We start from the raw sequence: 27361 nt of genomic DNA, 5'->3' as shown, positions 1-27361 counted from the left end.
AACGGACACAGACTAGGATTTTTTTATCTGTGGTCTAATCTACCTACCCAACTCAACAAAACAAATGTCCGATTTGTGCACCCATTTCGTAAGTTCCCTGAACGACAATTTCGATTAACGCCCATTCTAATTAATGTTTTATGAAACGTGGGCTTAGTTACTTTGTATTTTACTTAGCTATATTCTATAAATAGTTAGTATTTTCTACGTATAATGTTTTTTCTAAAGTGTGTGTATGTAATAAACCTAAACCAGTTAGCGAATGGAATCGAGTTTCATTTTTTGATTTTATAAGTGTTTCGTATATTGTGTTCAGATAATGAAGATATCTGCTCGTGCCGTATAAATAAATTTGCACTCAGGAGTTGCTACAAGATGGCAGAAAAAAGTGTTCTCTTTTCACTACTTTTGGACAAGTGCTAGGACTATTTTGATTCTCAATGTCTCGTTTGTGCTTTATCGATGAATTCACTAAAGTCACTCTGTGTCATGGTGTTAACAAAGAGTAAAAAAGTGAAGACACCATCAGAAGCGAGTGCATCAATCATGGAGTGCAACCGGACACCTGGTTTAGAACCAGCCAGCAACCAAGAAGTGGGTGTACCCAGGGCTATCTTCAGCCCCCATACAAACTCCTTGCCCTTTGAAGAGCGACGTGTCACTGTAGAACAAGCAGTTAAGGTAATACAAACATTTGTATCTTCATATTCTAAGTATCACCATAGAAATCCATCCATCCACCAGTCAGCTGAAGAAAATGTTCTTTAAACAAATTTCGGTCAACTGGACAAATAAAAAAATATATTCTAATATATTTTTTTATTTGTCCAGTTGACCGAACTATGTTTAAGAACATTTTCTTCTAGGCATTATTAATATGATGTTACTTTTCAAAATCTCATCTATTACCTTACAGGTGCCCTCTTACTCTCCTGCATTTGGCTATTCATAGTAGATTATTGTAGTTACGCCACTGGAAACATACCAATTTAATACCCCTGCAAAGTTCCATAACATTCATTGACTTTTTACAAAGGAAAGCTGTTATAAAAATTGACACTTAAAAATTTTGTATTTAATAGAAAGTTCACTGCGATAGGCAAAAATAGGATAAAAAGCTTTAAAAGTAAAAAGCCCCAAGTGGTCACCGGTGACCGCAATAACAATAAATAAGCTATTGAGTGTGATTTTTCCACCATCGAGGTATTAATTTTGTGTCATACCAAAAGTGTCTGAATTATATGTAGTGTACCAACCTAAGATCATTGAAATCACTTATCAAATAGTCTCAAGTGCAAAGTTTCAATAGTTTGATTCTGATAAAACAGATAGTGTCTGACTTAATAATCTTTTCCGATACAATTGACACCCTAATCTTTGTACATTTATTTTTAACACAATCTGAAATATTTCAAAATATTAGGAAAATCAATAATAATGTTGATTGAAGACACAAAACTGTACAGACACAGATGATTTTATTTCTTGGCAATAAGGATCAAGAGTCCACATTTATTTGACTGTACCTTGGTTGGTAGTTAGGTAATAGTGGATTTTTGGAAAGCTATTGTTATTTTAATATTGTGTCTCGCTCACTGGTGAACTTATGGGGCTTGATGGGTTAAAAAGTATGAAAAATGCAAAACAATACATGACACAAATATTACCAAGTAGTATTTGCTTTGCACTTATGAGGCCATACTGTCTCTTACATCATACTGTAGAAGGTCATACACAAGATGCATGTCTGTAACCAATGATAAAAATCTACTAAGGCTTTGTCTATGATTTCATAAGGTAATATTCTAATTTCTAGACCAAAAAGGAGTACTACACTTAATACTTAAAGATAGAGACTTTACGAGTCTACATTTTACTATGCAAGTACTTCTGATTGACTGATTCCGAAAACCAAAAATATTTATTGGACTATAATAATTGTGTCCGCTTAGGTGCAAGTGCAACACCTCTTAAATACTTACATTGACATGCAAGCCTAAAGGCTTGTTGACTTTACTGCTACCTAGCTGTCTAGCAAGTTCAACTGCTGCTTTTCTATATAAAATATTATAAATGGTTCCTTAATAACGAAAAAACAATAATACTAACAAGAAAAAAAATTCTTTAGCCTTCTTTAAAAAAATATTAGAATTGTTGTGATTTGGCATTGAAAGTATAAAGCTTTCGGACTTACCTTTATAATAATAATTGTGCAATGATAACTTGTAGAAATTAAATGTAATTATTTTGTTAATCAAAAGTAATGTTAGGGCATTTTCAAAAAAACGTGTACCCTTGCAAAAATATGTCTATATTTTTTAAGGTCATTTATTTACCTTTTTTTGAATGTCATATACAAGGAAAAATATTGAACTAATGGAATAAGTTAAAAAGAACGCTGAAAACGTTATATTATTCTGATATTATTGAAACAAAATCGAATTTTCGACGAAACAGATTCCGTTGTGCGACTAAATGTAAAATATAATTTAATACAAAAAAATACAGCAATAAATGGATTTCTTCGTTAATTTAATCTAGTGAAATGCATATTTAATTGTTTATTAAAAAAAATTTAGATAATTTCAAGGATCAACAAGAGTAGCAATTATTTTTAATCCATAGTGTGACTATGTGACCCAACCACTAGGTTATTTTTCATTTTTTTACATGAGTAAGTAATATTTAACATATTTAAAGGAGTTTTTATAACACAAAAACCTTTTATTTAAACATTTTTATTGTTGCACTACTTATAAAAGTAAAAAATTCTTTGATTTCATAGATTTAACTTCAATAATTAGAGGGACGAACATCTCATAATCATAAAGATGTGTTCACATGTCTACGAATTCCTAAGTTATTAATGACATCGGATTATATGCACGATCAAAGTGCCGAAATATCCATGCAAATATGCACGAAAAATGGTCGAAATATGCACAAAATATGCACAATCAAAAGTCACTTAATATTAAAATGTATTATTTTTTTGAAGACTTTTCCGGTAGTGACATTAATAAAAGCGCCAATTTTTATAATTTCATAAAATCCAGGATCTTTAATTTCTTGAAATAAAGACTTTTTATTTATTTATTATACGCCAATAATAATTTTCTACCAACATTTTCCGATTGCAATCTTAATGCCCATGGAAGTTAAACTACCGAAATATGCACTATCAACGAAAAATTGCCAAAATATGCACTATCGCCTAAAAAGTGACATTATATGCATTTGCATATGCAAGTATGCAAATGCATATAATCTGATGTCTAGTTATTATAAATCTGCAAATATCAACGACACAAAATGATTTTCAACTTTACTGATAGAAAAGTAGTGGAAATAAAATCAAAATTTTTAAAAAACATAAAACTTTTAGGTACTTAAATTTTAAATAGTATATTTGTTATTGTTAAGTAAAGTCGACGCCTTTATGATTTGGCTGTAGCGATATCGATTTTTCTCAGCAATAACTAAAGCTAAGAAATTAAAGTTCATTGTCAGTATTTATCATGTCTTTGTCTTTGATTTACCCATAGCATAACACGATTGGTCAACTTTTATAACACAGAATAATCAATCAAATAGACCTGTGTAAAAAAAAAGGATTCCTATTTTTCCCTACAGAGAGTGATTTAAGCTTCCAAAAATGTACATGGATTGGTTCAAGCATACACTTTAATTTGCCCATAGCTTATATGAAATGTATTTATGGTTTTTAAATTACGCGACAAAACTATTTTGTCGCTTACGCCCTTTCCATTTTTTGCTGTTCCATTGCTTGTTTTCTGTGAGAGGCCGGGCCGGCCTCTCACAGAAAACAAGCAAAAATAGCAATCTAAAACATATCCAAAACGGTTTTTTACTTTAACGCGGCGTCACCTTAACACATAAGTAATAAAAAATATATTTGTACGTTAATCGTACCAGTTTAAAAATCTCCAATTTTCTTAATAAAATCTGTGAATAAAAAAATAATTTATTTAAAATGTGAACTAAGCCTTATGCTTTCCGCCTGTTGTGACTTGTCCGTTCCATTATATGTGACCATACGAAAAGTCACAAGTCGGAAGTCACGTAATATTACTTTCTTTTACTTTTAAAGTGTTTGTAAATAACCGATAATAGTTATCACAATTTCATTTTTTATACTAAATACTAAACTAATTTTGCAACGTGTCAACAGTAAAAACAGTTGGAGAAAGTATAATAATGCTTACAAAATATGGTCACTTATCTGAACAAATAAACCGTTCCTGAAGAACCATCCAACCTGCGTCCGCGTCTTGTAGCAGATTTTTAACTACTAAATTTAAATTGAAGTTTCTCGATGTACAATGAAATATAGTGCTATCATTTAGTGCCGAAAATATTTTTGTAGTATGTTTATAAAACTAAAAAAAACGGTCACTAAACCGAACATTCCGGCCGGGTTGTTTTTTCATGATTATAATTTTAATTAATTTGTAGTTAAATTATGTTAGATTTTTCAATTACAAGACACTCAATTGATACATTAAGTATTTAAGAATCTAACATATGTTTTTTTAAGTAACTTACTTTAAGAAAAAAAATAGTTATTAAAGATTTTGTTACAACTTCTGGGAAGGGGACAGGTGAATTTAATAGGTTTCGGTACTTAAAAACCCTTATAAATCTCATACTAAATAAAATTATATACAAACGTGAATGTATTTTAATAAAAGAAAACTTGTTTATGCTCCTACATTAAAATTACAAAATGTTAGTATGTCATTTTTTACAAATAATCTGTAGCAAAGTCAAGGGACAAGGTAAAAACCAGGGGTACACATTTTTTTGAAAATGCCCGTTAAGTAAACATAATAATGAAAAACTATTATCATAATAATGAAAAACTAATATAATTTTATAAACTAGATATTTCCAATTTTTTAGGTGAAACTTTATAATAATACAAAATCTGTTATAAAATATTTGTTAACTCCATCGTGGGTATAGCAGACACAATAGATTGTCAATTATTATTATGCAGCCTTCTGCCGCTTGGGGATTGATGAATTAATGTGTTTTGGTAGATTATTTTTACTGAAAATATATTCCTCATTGAGGTGTAGACTAACATAAGTATAACATAGGTCATAATAATTATAGTGTTTAACCTTTCAAAACTTATATCTACATAAACAACAAACGTGTCAAAAGTGACAAAATTTCCGATAAGAAAATGCATAATATGATAATACCTCTCCGTTTATGCAATAATAGCTGGTATATAAAGCTTGATTTTGTAGTACCCAACCATAGGGTTTTGTAGTATCCAAGTGTGCTAGTGCCTAGTACCAGTGTTGCCAGATCAGGAGATTTCCCCTTAGATTTAGGGGGTTTTCGACCAAGATAGGGGCAAAATAGAGGCAAAATATTGGGATTTCTCCCTAGATTTAGCTAGATTTAGGGGGTTTTCGACCAAGATAGGGGCAAAATAGGGTATTTCTGAGGGGAAATCAAATAAGTTCAGGGGAAATCGCCGAGACCATCTGGCAACACTGCCTAGTACACAATTATAGTACTAATCTCTCTTCCTTACCCTGTGTCGCAACTCGCAACCCATTGGAATTTGCCAATTTGGGACGAATGACTGACACGACCAACGAAAACAGGACCGAACATTCATATGCCCGTGGCCACCCAATGCATGTTTCATTGTTTCATCTATCTTGTCAGAATCAGGTGATCAACCTGCATTGTCTGAACGAAGTGCTCTCGGCCAATCAAATTGGCCAAAAGCACTGTCGCGCCACTGTCTCGCGGCTCGCCAATATCTCGCCTATATACTCGGTAGAGTCGATAGGTGTAATCGAGCCCTAAGCACTGGTGACTGGACCACTGCGTTATAAATGTAGTATCGGCACATATCGAAGTCACGAACTACATTCTTTTCAATTGCGACTTACATTCATCATGTCATTGATGTAGGGTTGCCAGATCGCCAAACTTCACCTAACAAAAGGGTCAGCTTAGCCGGACATACGTATAAAGAGGCCGGATATTGAATTCTTATTACTTATTAGTTACTAGATGACGCCCGCAACTCCGTTGCGCCAAAACTCGTTTATCGCACGCGCACGGGAACCGTACAATTTTTCCCGAGACTTAAAAGTATCTCCATACCAAATTTCAGCAAAATCGGTTCAGCGGTTTGAGCTTGAAGAGGTAACAGACAGACAGATAGACAGACAGACACATTTTCGCATTTATAATATTAGTAGGGATTACTTATCATCTCAACTCTCAGTGTGTCAATCCTCTAATTTTGGCCGGACACCCAATCAAAAAGCCTGACTATGTCTAGCTTTATCCAGACACCTGGCAACCCTATACGGATGTCAGGCTGACTCAGCTTGACCTACCACTTGAGACGGTTACAATTGTGCATGGCAATTAAATTTTATGAGATTACATTTGCTATTCCTAGCTGCATGTGGACTTATCGGCATGGGGCAGGAAGTAGAGGTATCTCTCGTCGAGATAATGGTGTCGGCGCGGCGTCAGTAGGTCGGACTCGGAGGCAGTGGCGGCGTAGCATAGTTTGGCACCTGGGACGGCTTTCTATTAAGGGGGCGACTAACCCAAAATTGTCGATTTTGTAATTCATTTTATACTTGAAAATAAGCCCTGAACTGATTCATTATTTAAACATAGATTTCCAAGAATTTGATCTGAACGAAAACACGTTATGTTAAAACTTTTTCGATAGAAAAAATCACAAAGATGCATCTAATTTTCACGAATTTTTCATATATTGCCGTAACCGTGCATTAAACGAAGTTAATATTTTAACACATTGTATTAAACTCTATCATTAAGACACTGACCTAGCGGATTTTTAAAATGTTGTATATTTATCGAGTTATTAAGAAAAAAAACTAACTTGGCAATGATTCTGCGTCCTCCTTTTTCACCTGGCATATGAAAGACGGGCGTAAATATGAAGAGAGAAGGACGATGTTTGATTTTTTGCATTAATCGCCCTCTTAAGCACCCCTAAAATTATAACACCCCTCTTTTTTGTCGGGGGTTAATAAAACGAAACATACTAAACGTGCTTACAAAAACATCTTAAACAGAGCGCAGGACTTGGAGCAGACTCAGAATAGTCCCATTTTACTATAAATTTGACCGCTTCAAGGGAAATGCTGGCGGCTTCCAAGTGGCGCCTCAGTCGTAAGATCTCCAAAATAATATTCTCTGCACAAAATTCATCACAGATTTTTTCAAATTTGGGATCAAGCAGCGTTGGTCCGCCCCCGCCGCCCCCCCCTTTACGCCGCCAGTTCTCGGAGGTATTGCGTTTAAATAAATAAGGACTACTTATTCATATGAATTATGAACAAGGATCGCTTTGTACTTAATTTAAATTTCGTACGTCAGATCTTAGGATCAACAGGGGGGTGCAGGTGAGGTAAAATCTTTTCGTTTTCGCTTAGTTATAGAATCGCCGATGAAAATGTATGGAATTGACATAAGCGTTCGTTAATATGACTTATGTCAATTCCATACATTTTGATCGGCGACTCTATAAAGAAGCGAAACGAAAAAGTTTCGGCTAAATGGCCAGGTCTAATGTGGCCCTTTTACACATCATGGAGAAGTAGTCGTGCATGTTTAGGATGCATGGGCCAAATCGACCGAATCGCAACCACTGCTTTCTGCCGCGCACTGTAAAACTCTGGAATGAACTGTCACCAGTAGTATTTCCGGATCAATACGACCTGCAAACCTTCAAGAAGAGAGCGTATTACTTTCTTAACAGGCCGGCAACGCACCTGCAGCTCTTCTGATGTTGCGAGTGTCTATGGGCGACGCTAGTTGCTTTCCATCTGGTGACCCGTTTGCTCGTTTGCCGCCTTATTTTATAACAAAAAAAAAACGATCTTACCAAAATCGACGTACAACAAACGAATTCTTTCTTTACTATTTTGTTCTGAATCTTTTTATGGACTCTGCATTTAAATATTATGTAGAGTAGGTATATTATAAAGAGCAAAAGTTGATTTGCTTGTTTGCATCGACTAGACTCGGGGAGGAACATAAGAAAATTTTTAATGGGCGAAAAAACACGAATTCCGCGGGACGTATTTTCGGGGGGTAGTAACACAAAACACTAGAAAGATACAAATGTAAAGCCAAAACTTGCGTGTCCCATCGATACTCATTCATGAAAAATCAAGAGTTATGTAATTGAAGACGAAAATTATGAATGAACTTTTATATTATTATGCCTTCTTATCACCTTGGCTACCTCTACCCCCAAGAAAATAAAAAAAAATACTGTTGAAGAAAATAAGGTTTTTATTTGATTAAAATGTAACACATGAATTGTCAAAAGAGTGCCGCGTGTGCCTGCTAATTATTATCAGCCACCATTACGTAAATCTTGTCGCGAACCGGACCCTCTGCCGTCGAATGGCGACCCCCTAGGTAGGGTTGCCAACCCTACCTAGGGGCCCTAGGGGTTACTTACGCGTACTCCACTTTAAGAAACCGTGCCTTAGAGGATAAGCCATGAAACAGATAAACGATTAATTAAAAATATTCACGGATGAACGGCCAGTGGCGTTGCATATTTATAAACGTTCTAAATACGAATGGCATCATGCAACGCTGATCTCATAGAGAAGTAAACAGAAGCTGACATGATTAATTTCATTGTTTTATAACTGTTGTTGCATCGATGGATGACTTTTTTTCAAGACTGTTTTTTTCAAGTTTCAGTTTTACCCTGTACCTTTTAAAAGGCATTCCTTATAAAAGTTACAAACTCTACATTCTATAGTGTAAGCTTATACAACCATAGCAATTTCTTGATTCCCAAGCAGAAACATGGTAGAAATAATGAATAGGAGGTTTACCTCCTATTGCTATGCTATTTATAGCAAGAGACAGTTCGAATACCAAAAACCTCCACAGTCTACGGCTATTTTTAACCGACTTTAAAAAAGGAGGTTATCAATTCGACGCGTATGTATGTAATATTTCCAAAACTGTCCAGTTTCTGTATATGTTAATCTATAGCAGCTTCTGAACAAATGTGCCAAATTTTAGAAGTGTAATTATGTACTATCAGAGAAGTTGATTCCTATGCAAATCGGGGACCTAAGTAGTTTGGTCGAGTTACGTCAAACCCAGCTGACAGATCGCAATTAACATTGAATTGACATATTCGACCAAATAACGTTGGTCTGTCAATTGCATAGGAATCAACTTCCTCGATGGTACATGTATGTATGTTCTTATGTTTGTGCACATATATCTCCGCAACTACAAGTCCAATTTAAGTGATTCTTTTTTTGTTGTACTAGGTATTGTTCAACTTAGGGAATATTGCAAGTTTCATTAAAATCGGTTCAGTAGTTTTTGAGATAGGGAATTTTAACTCTTAACTACACGGTACAATAATTTGAAGTCGGTTTTATCTTTTTCAAATACCATTATAATAAATCGAAAGAAATTTTAACATTGATATTCCATATTTCCAGATTGGGCGAAATGTATACCGAGCCACCCCGTCGGCGACCAACACGATATTCGAATGTCGCGTGCTGTCGCGACACCACGCCACGCTCTATTACGACAAGGGACATTTCTACCTTGTGGTGAGTACAGAGGCTTTATTATTTATTGTAAGGAATAGGAGCCTTAGGTCTAACTATATTCAATAATTTAGTATGATAAAAATAAAGATATAGGGTATTAATAATTTGATATAGTATCGCTAGGTGACATGGTGCTTGTCGCCAAAGTCGCGGAGGTCTTCGTTCCCGTAGATTCGGCAAGGTCGGTGTTGTTGGGGTAAGGTCGGCTGCGTCCACTTACCACCTCTGGCGCGGTGACTCCACCATAGCCCCAATCTCCTGTGTAATGCGAAACGACATTCCTCGGCGAAAAAGTTGACATGGTGCTTGCGATTCCCTATGTTAAGTCCAATAAATTTTTAGATGTCTTACTTTGCTGTCGAAATTATTGAATGCCTTGTCTAAGGGCCTTTCTTCACTAGGCGGGGTAATTTATTTTTAATTAATTGCGTGGTTGGTAATATGGGCGACGTTTAATAAACATACGACTTCCTCATTAAAGGTTTAATTTTAATTCGTAAATAGGGTGAACATTTTCCATTGTATTGTTATTTGGTAAGCAGAGAGGCGTAAAAGGTTTGGTTAGGGAAAAGTAATATAAAAAATTCAACTGAAAATCCTACACAAAGATCAACACAGAAATAACTTAACCATGTTGCTGTCTTGTTTGCGAAATCTTGGCTTATCAAAGTATGAGACAAATACAGCTATATGTATGTATGAGTTGGAACTTTTGGACCTCTCTTAATCTTTTTCTTTTATAAATAAAGAATAATTCGGTTTAATTATTTAGTAGTCGTAAAATAAAACTCAAACTAAGCCAAAAGCCAAAAAACTACCCAGAAATGGAGACAGTTTGGTCAGAGCAAGGTTGCTCTACCATTTGACTGGCCTAAAAACTAGCCAAAGCCTCGTCCTTGATCCAAAAACTACTAGATGTATGAGCTATGATCACGAATTTAAAAAACCTGAATCCCAGCTTCACCTACTTAAAAATTTTTCCTTGAAAATTCATAATTATTTTAAACTGTTTTTAATTTACTAAAAATTGGACATTAAGCCTAATGCATGCCAGTTTTTACTAGCGTGTCAGTTAACCCTTTTTATTTTAAAAGACCTGTGCATACAAAAGTTAGTGCAACGTTTTGTCTGTCTGTCAAGCCACATTTATTAAATATCAGACAAGGACAAAACACTATAAACGTACATAAAAAGTTTGTGGATCTTTCTATTAGTAAGGTGCTCGGTGTCTTCACAACTACTAATGATGAATAAAATATGCTGCAGGTCGTCTTGGGAACCACATTGTGTAATTAACATAAAACCTCTCTTTGTTAGTACAACATTTTTAAATTCTTAAGAATTTCACTCGGCTACAATTTACCAAGCGCATAACAAAAGAATTTTTAATTTCTAAAACATGTTCCCATGTTGAATGGAAAACAAATTTATGTTACGTCGAGTTATGTAAACATTCGGAATTATTTAACCTCCGGCAAAGCCTTTATGGCTTCCCCATACGGACCACTTTAGTGGAGCCGAGTGGATTGATTCTGAATTACATATACCTGCTTATGGTATAATGTCTAGTTTAGGAGCTGGTGACTCAATGGTTGCCTACGCGGTTTCCAAACGACGTCTTAATTGCCTAGTTATCTTCGGCCTAGAATGCTCCATGCCCCCATACGTTCAGAGCACGTATTGTCACGTAATTACAACGTGGAATACGTTAAAACCGTTAATTTAGTGGAATGATCTGATTAGTTCAATGGAGATAGTGTGTCGGTCACACGTAAGTTATCATTATTTCGCTTTTCTATAAGAATAGGTAAAAGTAGATATATGTAGAGTAGTACGACATACTGGGTACATCTATTAAATACAAATTCTAATGTAATATGATTTTTGTTCTAAAATGCAAAGTTAATGCTCCTCTTTTGACTGGACTATCAGAAATTCAACCTAATGTTTTTTTTTCAACCCATACAAGCGTTACGCATTCTAGAATCCAGGGTAGTATGGTGTACGGAATACTTTAGGACCATCAAGTCAAAGTATGAAATCCTTTCTATCTCTGTTAGCTACCACTTTCGAGAATTTTCGAAAATAAAAATGTTGTTCGTCTTATCAAAATGTAGCTACTCACAAACATTTTGCTTGTTATTAATCACAAAAAAAAAATGTTCTAGGGCTCCCGTGCTACTATTATTAATTATTATATACACCGCACTACAATACTAATTTAGATGAATAATAAAACAAATAATAATAAATCATTATTACAATATTAAAATTAGTACATTGGTCTCGTATTGTAGTATAATATGAGTACTGACTGACCTCAAAAAGGACTTGATAGTTGATAGGACGCACTTTGAATGTACACATGATATACAAATATAGTGCGCAATAAAAATGATTTAATTTGTATTGAATGTTGAGTCGATTTGGTTGAAACTTTGTACTGAGTTATTGATTCATAGGTGATGACTTACGTGATTTGGTCGAGTTATGCCAAACACAGCCGAGAGATCACGAGTAACAATGAATTGACATAATCTGATCAAATCACGTAGGTCCCTTATGAATCAATATCTTGATAGTAGAATTGGCTCGTGTACGAAAGGATAGTGATTATTAAAATAATCAGTAGGCGGCGAAATATTATATACGAAATGATATAAGTAATTTGAAGTCGAAATAAAGTAGCAACTAACCGAGGATCTTACTCAGTATTACAAGTTACAACTGAAAAATCTGAGAATACCAAAGAAAATTACGCAAAGGTCGGAGAAGAGGGCGCTACTAGCACATACAGTAAGGCGTCCATTAGACAGTCATGCCCTGGTCAGTCAATTTCATCAATCATGACTTTCGTTTGACAGTTGGTGAGTGTTGAAATTAATTTCGCTTTACACAGTCATTCCGACTGATTGTCAGTCATACGCAAAACCTCACAAAGAATACACGTTTTCACGCAAGATAATTATGGACGACTGACTGACTGACGCGGGATTGACGAAATGCCATTAAACGTTTACTCAAAAGTCATGATTGATGGTTGCATGACATAAAAACCAAAATATCCAAATAACTGTAAATCAATTTCATGCAACCATCAGTCACTGCATTACACGGCAGGTTATTCAACACTCACAGTCATGACTGTGGTAAAACTGGCAGCAAAACCAGAGTAGACAGAATTATAGAGTATGCCGACTTAGAACTGATGTTGAAATTTTTAAATTTGACGTATTATGACGAAAATCGTCGCTAGGGTTGTTAACTTGTTACCTACGAATTTAAGACTATGACATATTCGCTGGACGTGTTCCTCTTTGGTCGTATTGTTGTTTGTATTTTGGCACATGTGATTAAAATTGTCAGAATCCAATTTTGAAATCTTTATTTTAAATATTTAAAAATAAATTATATCAGCCAGCGCGAGGCACATTCCATTTATAATCCTAGTGAAACCCGACGAATTTGACAGATATTGAAACCTGTCCGTTTCTTAGCAGTCGAACTACTGGTTGTTATGTCTATTGTGACTCTGAGTAACTAGTTCGACTTGCACATGACGCAACCACGTCGCAACCACATCGCAACGTCATTTTGTCGGTACCACAACGCAACCACAAAATGCTGCAGCAACACCATTCACACGTAACCACAGCTCGACGACATTTTGTCGTTGCGATGTCGTGTGGTTGTGGTACGTGTGGGTACTGGGTTGGCACTTAGTCGGCATACTCTATAATTCTATCTACTCTGTCAGAGTAATGACAGTAACAGAAACGTTGTCAAACGTCGAACAAAAGTTTTTGTTTGCTGTCTATGCTGGTGGTGCCTCTAGCGTGAAAACATTGCACTAATATGTCCTATTCTCGCAATATCTAACTTACACCATATATATTCTATGCTTACACTTTCAATTAACTTTCAATCAGTGCTTTCAATTGATAATAACGAACCGTCTTGAGATTTTTATGACTTTTCGAAAGATGACTCATTTATGATCAATTGAAAGCTAAATACGAGAATTGGATTCTGTATTTTAGCAACCGAGTTAACCATCAAAATTCTGGTTATCTTCCTGACCAACATAATATACAAATTACTATTGTGTAATAGCTTTTTGTTTATAAACGGTTTGTTTGATGCAAATTCGATACAGCAAGGCACGTTATTAAAAACTAGTTTTCCTATTGATGTAACCTTATACAGTAACAGCCGGTGAATACGTTAGTAGTTTAGTAGCACGTTGTGTGAATTAGTTATATTAACGAGAGTGTGATAATTTGTAAAGAAAAACTATATACAGTATACTGAAAACATGTATAATTTTCCTTTACAAATCAGCCTCTTTTCTGACGATATTTCAGCGCGAACTCTCAAAAATCAACGGGGTTTCCGATAGTCCTTACTCCTTAGCTCTTATATTTTGGATCTCTCGCGAAGTATACATAATAAATTAATAATAAATACTGGTTCTTGGCTAGTAGAGCGTTTGGGTATAAGATTTTAAATCGCCTCAAATGTGTTGACTAAGTACCTACTAATATTTAATGGTCTAGGTCAGTTTAAGGCCATGGGCGAAGTTCTCTACATAATATTATGTACTGGTATAAATAATTATAATATGAAATTGGCTTGATTTAGGTTGAATAGCCATAGCAAGACAACCAACTAACGCTACCAATATGAACTAGAATACTAGTGAGAATAGAGAATAGAGAGGGAGTCGACTTAAGTTCGGTTATCGGCTACCGCACCCAATATAGGCTAACGGCCGTTCCCTATATTTGATCTATCTCTGGTTTTACCCTACTAGAGATAGAAATAGCTCACATTAGACATAAAATATTTTATGTCAATTGTGAGCTATTCCTATCTCTAGTAAGGCAAAACCAGAGATGGATCAAATATTGGGAACAGCCGTAAGGAGTTGAGTGTACTCTTATGGGAAGATCTCAACTAAGATAATATAAAAGTTGCTTTTTTTTCAATGCTTAACATTAGGTCTTACGTCATATGAAATTGGCGTTTTGTATGGGAGGAATATAATTAATTAATACCAGCTCGAGCTGTTCTGCAGCACTCGTGCCACGGTAGAACTCATATTCGTAAATAAAGCGATATTAAAATTTTTCCATTGTGCGATATAATAAATGACTTAAAAAAAAATAATCAAGAAAAAAAAACAAATGAATGACAGTTGTGGAAACTCAAATGTACCAAATAAATGAATATTATAAATTTGAATATTTTGGAATTCTTAACCAAAGAGGAGATATTTGAGATCAAAGTGGCCTGTACAACAAAACGCCAATTTCATATGTAAGGAGTAAGGACCTAATATATATTTTGTTGTAATATTTTTGAATAGCTTCCACACTTGCCAATGTCGCTAAAAATGAAAGTGAAGACAGAAGGCAGGATGCTCTAAATCCGGAAGAAAAAAAACTGTCTAAGCGCGTGGGCTAGTCCAATATTCCCTCCACGTACGGTCATTGTACCCAGTGTACTTTATAGATCTTATTTCTAAGGTAATAAAGGCTAAAATTTGTACAAAGATGCACTGAAATCAGCAGTTCTTTCTTGTAGTATGAAACTAAGAAATATGAAGATAGAGGCCCAATATCCTTCAAGTTTTTAATGCTATGACATAAGAGATTGACCATATTATATTATTAACGCATATAAATAACAAAATGTAGCTTATATTCGGATAATATTTGAGTAAAAGTAATAATAAATCGTTGAAATAATTTAGAAAGTTGCACTTTCGATTTTGTCACAAACACGTTGTTTTCAAGTTAAATATGGAATAATTACGAGTTACGTGAGAGATAATGGTCAATGAGAACGATCAAGATAAAGATTTTTTTTCTTTTAACGACTTCAAAAAAAAAGATTTTATGTTCGCCGGAAATATTTTTTGAGGTTTAAGTATGACGACTGACGAGAGAATTGTTGAGTTTTTGAAGCTAGAACCTATTATTATTTATCTGCTGTATGTATATGTATAACTTTTAATATAGGTAATAGTTCTGTCATATAATTTGTCCATTCATCAAAAATATTTACAAATTTACAAGTACTTAAGTCGATTATTTCATTAAATATACGTGCTAGTATGACTGTAACATACATACACAGTCATGTGTAAAATATTATTCTTGTCTTTATGTATACCATAAAGTAGAAAGATCAGTTTGTATGTTTAATAAGTCCCGAAACTACTGATTTTGAAGAAACTTTTCAAATACTTCTGGGTAAAAGTAGGATTGTTTGTATGGTTCCAGAATCCAGCGGGATTTAACTTTGTCAGAAAGAATTGTGGTTCGCATTTACAGTTTATTTTATTATGATACTAGCTGTCCCGGCAAACGTTGTTTTGCCCATATTATTTTATTGAAGTGACTAATATACGTATGTATAAGTATGGCGCCATGGTCGTCCGACCTGGTATCTTAGGCATTTTCAAATATTTAAGAAAATGTTAATAGCGTGTAATATTCTAGCTCTGAAAAGATTAAAGAACTAATAGATCTAAACTCCCCTCTCGCACGCGCACCCCCGCCTTGATGACGCCCACTTCGCAACGGGCCGTGCGGTAGAAATCGTAATACATATTTTAATTTCGCCATGACTTTAAAACCAAACGTCCAATTTTAGTTACTCAAAGACCAAATATTATCTACATAAACTGTACTTAGTGATCAAATAATTTATTTTGATAAGGATTAATAGCATGAGTAAAATAAACGCGTTTAAATGTAGTCAAAAAAATTCAAGATTTTTTAAATAAAAAAATTGTTGTTGTGCCTCACTCGACATAGATAGGTATAGTGTGTCGCGGACTTATCTGTAGATATTTATAAGATCTAAAACTAATTAGAACATTTTATGGCTCTATCTTTTATAGTTTAGGCAGCGTACGCAAAATAAGTAACTTCTCTGGTCGATTTTTTACACCTTGTCTCCGAAAAACCCAAATATCCTACGGAAACCAATTTTTTTCTAAATAAAATTTAGCCTATGTTACTCGTGGATAATGTAGCTTTCGAATGGTGAAAGAATTTTAAAAATCGGTCCAGTAGTTTTTGAGCCTAGTCATTACAATTATACAAACAAAGTTTTCCTCTTTATAATATTAGTGTAGACTAGACAAACTCGCCCTGGACTTCCACGAATATTTCAAGACTAGAATTAGCCAAATCGGTTCAGCCATTCTCGAGGTAAACCTCGACCGAAAAGACCAACAAAAAATAAAAATTAATTTTTGTTTTAAATTGTATGTAAGTATTATAGAATATGGTCTATCATGGACTTGAAATGCCAGAATTTTTTTTCTATCACTTGTTCTAAGTATTGATGACAAATTGTCGTTTCTGGTGTACCTAGTCTTTATATTATCTTATCTTTATCTAAACAAATAAAACAAATTTCAAGTGTATTTAGAAGGAAATTGGCGTATATTTTATTTTGATATGTTGTATCCAAGGTATTACTTGAGTACTGAAATAAATAAATATTTTAAATTTTCTGTAACGTAGGCGTTTTTGCTTTCACGCGCAACTGAATCGATACAAAAATTGCTGGTGTCGCGATGCAGTCGCGCGCTTAAAAAACGCGCGACTGCATCGCTGTTAAAAGTCGCAGTGTGTAAGAGGCCTAAACTTCAGAAAACCATGTCTATCAAGCGACTTTTCTAATGTATTCGATTGGGAAAAGACATTTAATAATTTAAATAATAGTCTGTAAGCGGGCCCCTAGACGATCAATTTTATTACACACGCAATATATTTTATCGAACAACTTATTTGACAACAAGATTGAAAGGCGGGCGCGTTCAATATTAACTCTAGACGGTTATATTGCTCAATACGTGATATTGCACAATAAAATTGATCGTCTAGGAGCCCGCTTATACAAATAGTGGTTTATTAGTAACGTAAGTAGCTTGAATCCATAATATTACACGATAGGTTTCTATCCCTTGCCCTTTTGTATGTTTTGATGTATGAAAAGGATTTCCCTGTTCAATTATTGGCAATGAATTCGTCCGCTACGGTCGGGAAATAATCGAAAAACAGCTGATTAATGTTCCACGTTTTTGATAAGCGAACATTGTAAAAAAAAAGATGTTAGCCAAGCGGTAACTAACTCGGTACAAAGTATAGATAAACTTTTTTTCAACTTTTGTATGGGATAGTTTCTGACGCTGGGGTTTGCCCATACAAATCACAAAAAACTTAACTCTTTCAGCTGCTACTTTCACGATGAACTTCATACAAATGACACATACAACCTCAAAGTATTCTCAATTTGTTGTGTTACACTCTGTAAAATGTAAATACATACGAGGGGAGGTCCAAAAGTTCGCGGAATGAAAGGGTTGTTTATATTGAAAAGGAAAAATAAATTTATTTTTCCTTTTTCAATATAATCACCCTTAAGTGTAATACATTTATTTGATCATGGATTAATTTTTCTAAACCATCGAAAAAATATTTTTTGTCTTTGGCCTCAAAATGCGCCGAAATTGCCTCCTTCACTTCGTTATCGTCGGAAAATTTCCTTCCCCTTAGCTCTTTTTTTAAATTTGGAAACAAATAAAAATCGCTAGGGGCCAGGTCTGGACTGTAGGGTGGGTGAACAAGTGGTTCGAATCCATGCGTGTGAAGAGCAGCCATGGCAACTCTTGTGAACCGGCGCGTTGTCTTGCAAAAGCAACACACCCTTGGCCAATTTTCCACGACGTTTTTCTTTAATTGCCTCCTTTAACTTTTCCAATATTAATGCGTAGTATTCTCCGGTTATAGTGGTACCTTTTTCTTTATACTACATTATAATATGTTTTTTGTATGTGTGTGCTAAGGTAATGAATACTTGTATTAGTTATAAGTAGCAAGGTCGGAGGCCGATTAGAAAAGCGGGTGTATTATTATTTATTAATAATATTCATCCTCAGGTATGGGAATAAAAATTATGAATTTTAAATTTTGTTAGTCCCGCGAAAGCTCGAGAATGGTTAAACCGATTTAGCTAATTTTAGTCTTTAAATATTCGTGAAAGTCCAGGGAACCTTTAAGTATGTTATTATTTTTAGCAATATTCCGCGCAATAAACCTCAACCTGTAAGTAAATGAGTGAGTGTACGCATAGGTATGCGTGCAGCACCTCCCTCCTCTCCCACACTGCCTATGCGTATGGGAGTGCCATGCAAGAACCTCCACCACACAAGCAATAATGTTGGCAAATGCAGGGCAGGGCCTCTCACCACCATGCAGGTTGAAAACCTCGATCCTCAGGATGATGACAACGTTCGTAGAGTCTTTTGCTAAAAATAATAACATACTAAATTTTAATCTATGGATTTCCGCAAAGTAACGCCTGATTCTATTAACTATAGTCCAGGGACCGTTTGTACGGTGAGAAAATATGTAAAAATTGCGATTAAAATCCAAAAAAACGACAGTAATATTATGGTTTCACTGGGTCATCTACTTAGTTAATTATAAGTAAGTACTTTAATAAGTGATGAATTATAACTGCAGGTGATAAATATTCTAGGAGTGATTTATATGCAAGTTCAAAGAACTTTTGTTGATAAGCTTGCAATCTTCGTATCGCGTGTTTCGAAAAAGATAAAGAATATCTTAAAAGTCTTAAAACAAAGAATCCATTATGCTCTCAACCTTGTCTTTGTAGACTGAAGGTGAATAGATAACTTGAAACTATTTTGTTAGATACTTATTTATACTTATTTTAAGTTATAATATTTTTGGATATATTATGTACCTATACATATAATATTTATAAAATATTTGTACCATAGGATTTTATTATTTACTTAAATGTCTTATTTATTGCAATAAAATAATAATGTGCATAAGCTGTTTTACAAAAAATACTATTTTTCTTTTAGGTTAGTCTTTCTATTCTTGTGGACACTAGGAATTTCTATAGTGGTGTAATTTAATTTGCGCGGTACTTCTAGTCTCGTCAAATCGCACTTACCATATACTGTTTGAGTTTCGGAACACACTTTAGCGAAACTTTTTAATTTTCCAGGATAACCAGAGCAGCAACGGCACGTTCGTGAACAACTCTCGATGCTCGCTGTCGAAGGAGCCGCACGAGGTGTTCTCCGGCGATCTCGTGCAGTTCGGCATACCGGTCGTCGAGAATGTTGGCAACACGGAGAAGGTGAGAGTTGAAAACGTGAGTTGAAGAACACGATAACTAACATTTTGTAACATACGGACATTTAGACGCTTTGCAGACGACGGGGCGGGGCGGGCCGGTCAATTTCGCTGCGAACGATAGCACAAAGGGAATCCTGTATTACCAACGCACACGGCGGGCAAAAAGACCGCGCCGCAGGTGCCTGGCGTGCACTGGCGGCGCATGTCCGCGGCTGCCCGCCGTGGATCACACAAACCAGTTTAACTACATGCAGTAAAGCAGACGGCGTATGCTTTGTGTACGCGGCGCGGGCAGCCGCAGACATCGACGGGCGTACGCAGCGAAATTGACCGGCCCGCCCCGCCCCGTCGTCTGCAAAGTGCCTAACTCATTTTTTTTCCCTTATAATTTGAACAAACCTTTTAACTTATCTACTTCATCACCTGGCTAATGTATCTGGCTACACATGAAATGAACAATTTTTTTATTTCAAATCATTTTTCTTGCCCTAAAGCCTCCATTTATCAAAAAAGGGCAATTTTTTACTGTTACTTACCTGGTTTTTCCACTCACGTCTTCAGTTATGATGATTGATGTGTCTGAGCTAGTTTATCAGGTAGGTTTAGGTTTAGGTTTAAAGATATTTATTCTCATTAAGACTTACAATATGTCACTTACATGAGAACAAAAAATTATAACAAAATATGTTGCGTTCGTCAGTTAGCAACTAAATAATATTCACTCAGTGTTTAATTTAATATTTATAATTGATAAAATAAGAGAGTTCTATTCTACCCTTTCCAAACACTGAATTATTTGGTAAATAGAGATATTGCAGGGAAGTGCGGTTAAAGATGTTTGAAGCTTGACGAAAACAAGGAAATGTTTTCACTCAAGGGGTAGGATTATATAGGAGGTTACCTGATATTGAAACTGTAATGACTAATGAGCTTGTCAGGCTGTTGCAGGTAGTATAAATCTAGATATTAAAAGCTTGACTAATATTTATCATTCACTTGACACCTAAAAAATAAAATCTCACTAAGTTTGAGACTTTCCTAACATAATATTAGACAAGAGAAAACATTTTATAAATATAACGTCTGTATGAACCATACACACATTTTTGGTAGCAAGTGTCTAAACACACTAGGCCAATAATACGCGGCCGAAGTTCGGCTTGATTACGCCTGTGTATTTTAAATTAATGATGGCATACCATGCCGAAATAACGTCGCGTTATATTCTATATGTGTAGCGCAATTCAGGCGTAATCATGCGGAATTTTGGCCGCGTATTTTCGGCCTAGTGTGTTTAGAGTTTACACACTACGAGGTGAATATGTACTATCAGAGAAGTTGATGACTAGGCAGATGGGGGACCTACGTAGTTTGGTCGCTTTATGTCAAACCCAGCCAATCGATCACAGCTAACATTGAATTGACATAAGCCAAAGAAAAAATTAACGTAGGTTCCCCATCTGCCTAGAAATAAATTTCCTCGATGGTACATTTTAGGAAATAAATCAATTTTATTTAAATAAAATCCCTAATAAATGTGTCGTGAATTCCAGAACACGTTCCCGCCGGTGATAGCGTTGCTCAAGCTGTACCACCCGGACGGTCGCGAGGCCAAGCTGTCCGTCACCACCACCATGACCACGCCCCTGCACCTCGAGGAGATATACCAGCTCAATAACTTCGTACAGGTAACGTCAACTGATAAGATAAATGCGTGGTTGATACAGTCCACATCATTAAGTTCGCTCTGTAAAAATGGCAATTCTTAAGTGTCTTTATTGGTCTAAGTAATCAGACAAATCATTATTAGAAGATCGCAATCAGATATTGACTAGTCATTGGTATAATATTTTGTACACACACCGTCGCACTATTGATAGCGCGATGCTGGACTGTGGCGTTTACCGCCACACTCCGATTACCCCCTCCAGTTTTATCGATCCATATTAAAATATGTCCGGGACCTCATATTATATCTGGGTGTGCACTGTGTATTTCCATGTGTTTTGTTGTGAGTTATGTATAGTTACCCTAATATGAGCAAACTTGTGTTTAATGGTAGATATAAATTATAGAAGCCTCATATTCTAAAACAATGTCATAATGTGCCATTATTATAAAAATAACACCTTGTATAAAAATCAAAACCGTGCATAAAGGCTGGCAACGCACCTGCAGCTCTTCTAGTGCTGTCTATGGGCGACGGTAGTTGCTTTCCATCAGGTGACCCGTTTGCTCGTTTGCCCCCTTATTTTATGTAAAAAAAAAAATCAATACAATAATTTCAGGAAGCGATACAACGCGAGGCGGCGCTCGAAAGTCGGCTTCGGACTCTACGGGAGTGCGTGGAAAAGACACGGGCGGAGGCGGCGGCGTCCTGGGAGCTGTTTGTCGGCGAGCAGCGCTTGCTGATGCGAGTACACACGCTCGAGCACATGCTGGCAGCCGGCCGCGCGCCGGAACAGCACCATATAGCTGACCTGCTCACTGACAAGCGCAACTACCAGGTATGCAGCAGGATTTTGGATGGCGTATACAACTTTTTGAGCAGTTACTGTACCTAGATTTGGCTATTTCAAAAGTTAATACAGTTTAGATACATCAGATATAGTCTTGGTGTGATAAAACTATAAAGTAGTTTTTTGATTGGGTGTGGACTGCATCGAAGCTGTAATTTTATTGTATTTAAATAGCAGCGTCTGGTTACTGGTCAATGGGCAGCTAGTATTTATTAAGAGTCGAATTTTATCATTTTATTACGTGATGTCGTTGAGAATCGTATACACCATTTAATATGCACGTGAACAGAAACTGTATTTGTCGCCTTTCACATGTTGGAGAGAGTATAGTACCACTTATTTCTGTTTGAAGATCTTTCTTTGAGGGACTTTCCTTATCGCGCGTTGCGAAAGGGGGCTAGACAGAAAAAGTTAAGACGAAAAGTTGTAACGACACTTTTTGTGTCGTTGTGACGTCGCATTGTTAGCGGTGCGGTAGCGCGTGTTTCTCTCTCTGCCTCTCATAGAAAGCAAGTTATTTTCGTTTCGTCTTTCTATTTCGCATTGAACAGTGTGGTGTAGCGACGATTTTTTTTATGTTGAATGTATGCAGGTTTTTTGTACTCACATAAGATAACTTCGTTCCATCCGGGTGTCCCTTGACACCTGTCAAGTTTTTTATTTAATGCGTTTGATTCACTCTTGAATTTCCAGGAGGTGGCGCTGGAGAGCCTGCGTACGGCGCATGAGCAGCGCCTGGCGCTAGAGGAGAAGGTGGAGCGGCGCAACCGCGAGGTGGCCGCGCTGCACCACCACAACTACGCGCTCCGGATGGCCGCCAACAACGCGCTGCAGGAGCTACAGGTATCGTATAAGAGATTCATAGCTGCCAGGCCTACGTCATTTGGTTGGGTTGTTAATAAAGTAAGGAATTATGTAACAAAATTTTCAATAAATCTTTCTATAAATGTAGACACGCAGTTTTTGTAAGGAATACTATGTTTACAAAGACAAACGAGTTGCGTATTAAATGCGCTCGAATATACTTTATCGTTTATCGTCTCGTAAAATCGGATTACTCGAATTTTATCCCGGTACAGCGAAGCCAGAAGAAATGGTATTTTTGACAATACACCAAGTTATTTCACTGCAGCCTAATCCACAGATATCATTATAGTTGCACGTAAAGGTAATAGAATAATACGGTTTATGTTCAGAAATTGGCGACGCGGTGCGAGCGCAAACTGTGCGCGGCGCGGCTGGCGATTGCGGCCGCGGAGGATCGGGAACTCACGCTGAGAAAACATCTGCCTCTCGCGGTAAGATTATTTATTTAACAGTTAATATTTGTATACAATGATTTATAATGTTATGTAACACAGAAATACAGACGACGTAAATTTATGATATATCTTTAGAGACAAGTTGCTACAACCTCTAAAAATATGAAATCCTGCATTAGATCTCAGGCCAAATCAAAAATGGCTATAGGTTCTAAATGACTGTACTGTTGTTAACTAGTCAATGGCACGGAACCATTCGTGTGTCGTCCTAGTAGTAACTTAACCGAGCGATCTTGCACTTGACCGATTGTTTATAGACAAAACGTTAATTTCAAAATTCTGAGACTACTAATAAATTTTGTGTGTTTTCAGTACTCAGTACAAAACGGCGAGGCGAAGATCCTAGTTGTCTGCACGGACAGCAACAAGCTTCAGGAGGCCAAGAAGGGCGGCTCTCTAGAAGACGCTGTTCTCTCGCTGCCAGACTACATCAAGCTGCTCCTACCACAGAACTTACTGAATAAGGTGAATAAGTAGTTGTACTATTTAGGGCCTGTTTCACCACTTCCTGATAAGTGACGAATAGGCTATCCACCAATTAACTTGACAGATCAAGTATGGAGAATCTGTCAAAAAAGTTGTGAATAGCCTATTCGGCACTTTATCAGAAAGTGGTGAAACAGGCCCTTAATGTAGTATACTATTCTTGATATAATATTATGTCACCTCTAAGTTATTAACGTGTAGAGGGATAACATATTCTAACATATTATCATAATATGTGGATAACATATTCATTGTCTATGATTGTCCATGTTGGACATTGAATGTGGAAACTGGAAATAGGCCTTAATATCGACACTTACCCAGTTAGGTAAATTATTATTATATTATGCTAACTAAAACTATTTCTAACGATGATCTTGATATTGTTTCTTACAATGGAGTTTTATTTTTCATTACAGGTGGGAATAAAATCGATAACCGCCGATGGAAAATCTCCCAAAGAAATCGAATTAATATTGAAATCAAATAATTTTAACTCAGACAATCTTGGTAAGTTACTTATGAAATTAAAAACTTATACTGCATATTTACATGTGTAAGGGTCAAATGGTGTATTATAATGTTTTTTCGCATAATTTTTTAAAATAATTTTATTTCATTATTATTTTGGTGATTACAGAAATAAAGACTGAGAGTGAAAATGTCGTAGAAGCAAAGCCAAATGACACAGACTCGTGCACAGACGACGAGAAGAACTCTAGACTGAATAATGGTATGAATTCAATTAGTATATTTTTTTAGACAATTTTATAGTATTTACTTCCTTTATATTAAAATAACTAGACTCTATAGTGTGACTGCTTATTCAAATGTTTGTTTTGTCCTTATCTGTCAAGCAACTTTTCCAAGGTACCAGACTAGAAAACATACAATCTCTCAATGTATTATGAAGTGTTATTCTTTTTATTGGAAAAAATAGAGAACTGTATTACCCAATACCTAGTAAGTATAGAGCTAAACATCAGACTTGTTAAACTAAAAGATTATTATACTTGTTATTTTTAGATGCAGGACACGAGACGGAGTCCTCGAGTAACTTGGATGGTGAAATGGCACCGGACAACAATGCCAACTCAAAATTCAACGATTCAGATAGCAAAGAAGATTCTGTGAGTGTTTTGTATTTCCAGTTTTTTCCCGATTATGCTGAAGTCAGATGGAAGGATGTCGTTTCTAGCAGAAATTATGTTGCTTGTTCATGGTGGAACAAACATACATACGCCTAATTAACTACTGAACCGAATTTGCAGAATGAGATTCAAATACATATAGTTATTTGTTGCGTAATCCATATTTTTTTATACCCACCAACAGGTGTTAGAACAAGCAAGACAGAATATTGATGTAAAGAACACACGAAGATAAGCACACATAAATATGTTGTATTGCAATAGTATGTCTAATCTGAAATTAGCGCTCGCCCTTAAAATACTAAAACACCTTTCCAATGATATTATTTATTAATATGTCGCATGTTGTTTCTATGCCATAAATTTTTCTCGAACTCCTTAGCGTAGTCTATATTTTTTGACTATCATTACTATTCCAGGGTAAAGCGGCAGTCGAGATGGCGAACATACTCCGCGTGATGGGCGGTCTGAACGAGGAGATACGCGTGTTGCGCGAGCGCGTCGCGGCGTGCGGCGCCGAGAACGCGCAGCTGCGGGCCGCGCGCGACGAGCTGCTCGCTGCCGGCGACGTGAGGGATACTGATGCTGAAGACGCCGTCGCCGTTAGAGCGAGGCTGGCTGATCTGCAGGTGGGTGATATGGTGCACGTGATGTGATGTTCCAGTGACGGTATAGATATACTGTCGGAAAGTTACCGTAATTGTGATAGAACTTACTTTTGCTGTATGTTGAAAAATATTTAAAAGAGATTTGTTTATTTACATACATAATAAAACGTAGTTCGTTACTGATATTACAATCAAACCGTCTAATATTTCAGGAGCAGCTGGCGAGGTCGACGGTGGCGGAGGAGGCGAACATCGCCGAGATACAGAGGCTAGCGTCCAGCGCCGCCGAGATGCAGGCCGAGCTCGCCTTCCGACCCACTCGGGCCGACGTCGACGACCTCACGTCCGTCATCGGGAAACTTCGAGAAGATCTGCTCGAGCGGGAGAAGACGATCGAGTACCTCGAGATGACGATCGAGAGAAAAAACACCGGCATTGACAAAGCCGTGGAAACGTCCGCCTCGCTCGAGGACCTGCGAGAGGAGAAACTCGACGCGAAGAGAATATCGGAGGAGATCGACGAGATATTCCAACTGAACTACGACGACGACGAGGAGACGGACTCCGTCGCGACGGAGATCAACGTCGCGTCCGACCAGTCCGACGAGTACGTGCGGCTAGACGACGAGAAGCGTTTGGAAGTGACGCTCAACAATGGAACGCTGCACGCGCTAGAGGAGGAACTGGTGCGGGTGAAGGAGAGCTGGGAGGCGGTGAACGCGGAGCGCGCGCGGCTGGCAGCTCAGCTCGCCCGCAGACAGGGCCCCGACATCACCCGCTACCTGGTGGTCGCCCTGCCCATCCTCGCAGCCCTGCTCGTGTGGTTCCTCCAACCCCAGGCCTCCTGATTGACGGCCACCTGGGACCCGCCCGGGTACAAGTAGCGATATGCGACGGGTTGTAAATTCGCGATTAACCAAATTGTATATGTTTCGAGCGAAGATGTTATGTGATGAGGCCGCTCCTATATGCTGCAAATTCTCGCCCGTGAAACGACTTTCCTCCCGAGGCCGACGTATTATAGTCTAGACAAATTAATATATAATATTTTCAATGAATTGTAATTTTATATTTTACGAGCTTTGTATCGGTGCGAGGTGCGGTTTTGATCGATGAAATTGTATAGAAAGTGCCATTAAAAGCGTGGCTCCGCGTTGCGTCACTAGTGCCGTTCGGGTGTACGTGACTATCGATAAACTCGTCTGCCATAATACTGTAAATTATTGTTACTCTTAAGGCCTACCGGCTCTGTTGAGTCGTACTAAATTATTGTTAGGACGTTTTCGAGTCGACTGAAGTCGGAAGCTTTTCCCTCTTGTTGATAGTTCGTTGATATTTGTAACTGTGTTCATCGAGATTGGAGTTCGCCGGTCGTCGGAACTCGGCTGTCGCGATATCGCTCGGTTCGTAATAAACTACACATATCACTCGTATAAAT

The 27361-nt window shown here is 36.7% G+C and overlaps 1 protein-coding gene across 3 annotated transcripts; it reads left to right on the top strand.

The window, feature by feature from the left end:
* Window positions 1-45: 45 nt before the first annotated feature.
* LOC121733373 (sarcolemmal membrane-associated protein) lies at window positions 46-27361 on the top strand. Of its 3 annotated transcripts, XM_042123599.1 has the most exons (14): window positions 70-88; window positions 317-681; window positions 9525-9641; window positions 19704-19853; window positions 21391-21525; window positions 22126-22344; window positions 23050-23199; window positions 23553-23654; window positions 23991-24143; window positions 24584-24674; window positions 24805-24897; window positions 25191-25294; window positions 25735-25944; window positions 26136-27361. In XM_042123599.1, the coding sequence occupies exons 2-14, from the start codon at window positions 463-465 to the stop codon at window positions 26769-26771; spliced, it is 2379 nt and encodes a 792-aa protein (XP_041979533.1). In that variant the 5' UTR covers window positions 70-88; window positions 317-462; the 3' UTR covers window positions 26772-27361. The 3 variants fall into 3 exon arrangements, with proteins under 3 accessions (XP_041979534.1, XP_041979532.1, XP_041979533.1); XM_042123600.1 differs by having other exon boundaries at window positions 46-681; window positions 19704-19838; XM_042123598.1 differs by having other exon boundaries at window positions 46-681.

This window comes from Aricia agestis, chromosome 13 (assembly GCF_905147365.1).
Source record: "Aricia agestis chromosome 13, ilAriAges1.1, whole genome shotgun sequence".
NCBI classification, from domain to species: domain Eukaryota; kingdom Metazoa; phylum Arthropoda; class Insecta; order Lepidoptera; family Lycaenidae; genus Aricia; species Aricia agestis.
Note: the sequence above shows the minus strand (reverse complement) of the source record. Positions and strands in the feature narration are given on the sequence as shown.

Excerpts from the sequence above, each read along its gene's own strand:
- LOC121733373 (XM_042123598.1), top strand. The coding sequence starts at position 463 with ATGAATTCACTAAAGTCACTCTGTGTCATGGTGTTAACAAAGAGTAAA. Across the intron at positions 682-9,524 it reads CTGTAGAACAAGCAGTTAAG|ATTGGGCGAAATGTATACCG; the intron begins GTAATACAAACA and ends CCATATTTCCAG. Across the intron at positions 22,345-23,049 it reads CTGACAAGCGCAACTACCAG|GAGGTGGCGCTGGAGAGCCT; the intron begins GTATGCAGCAGG and ends TTGAATTTCCAG.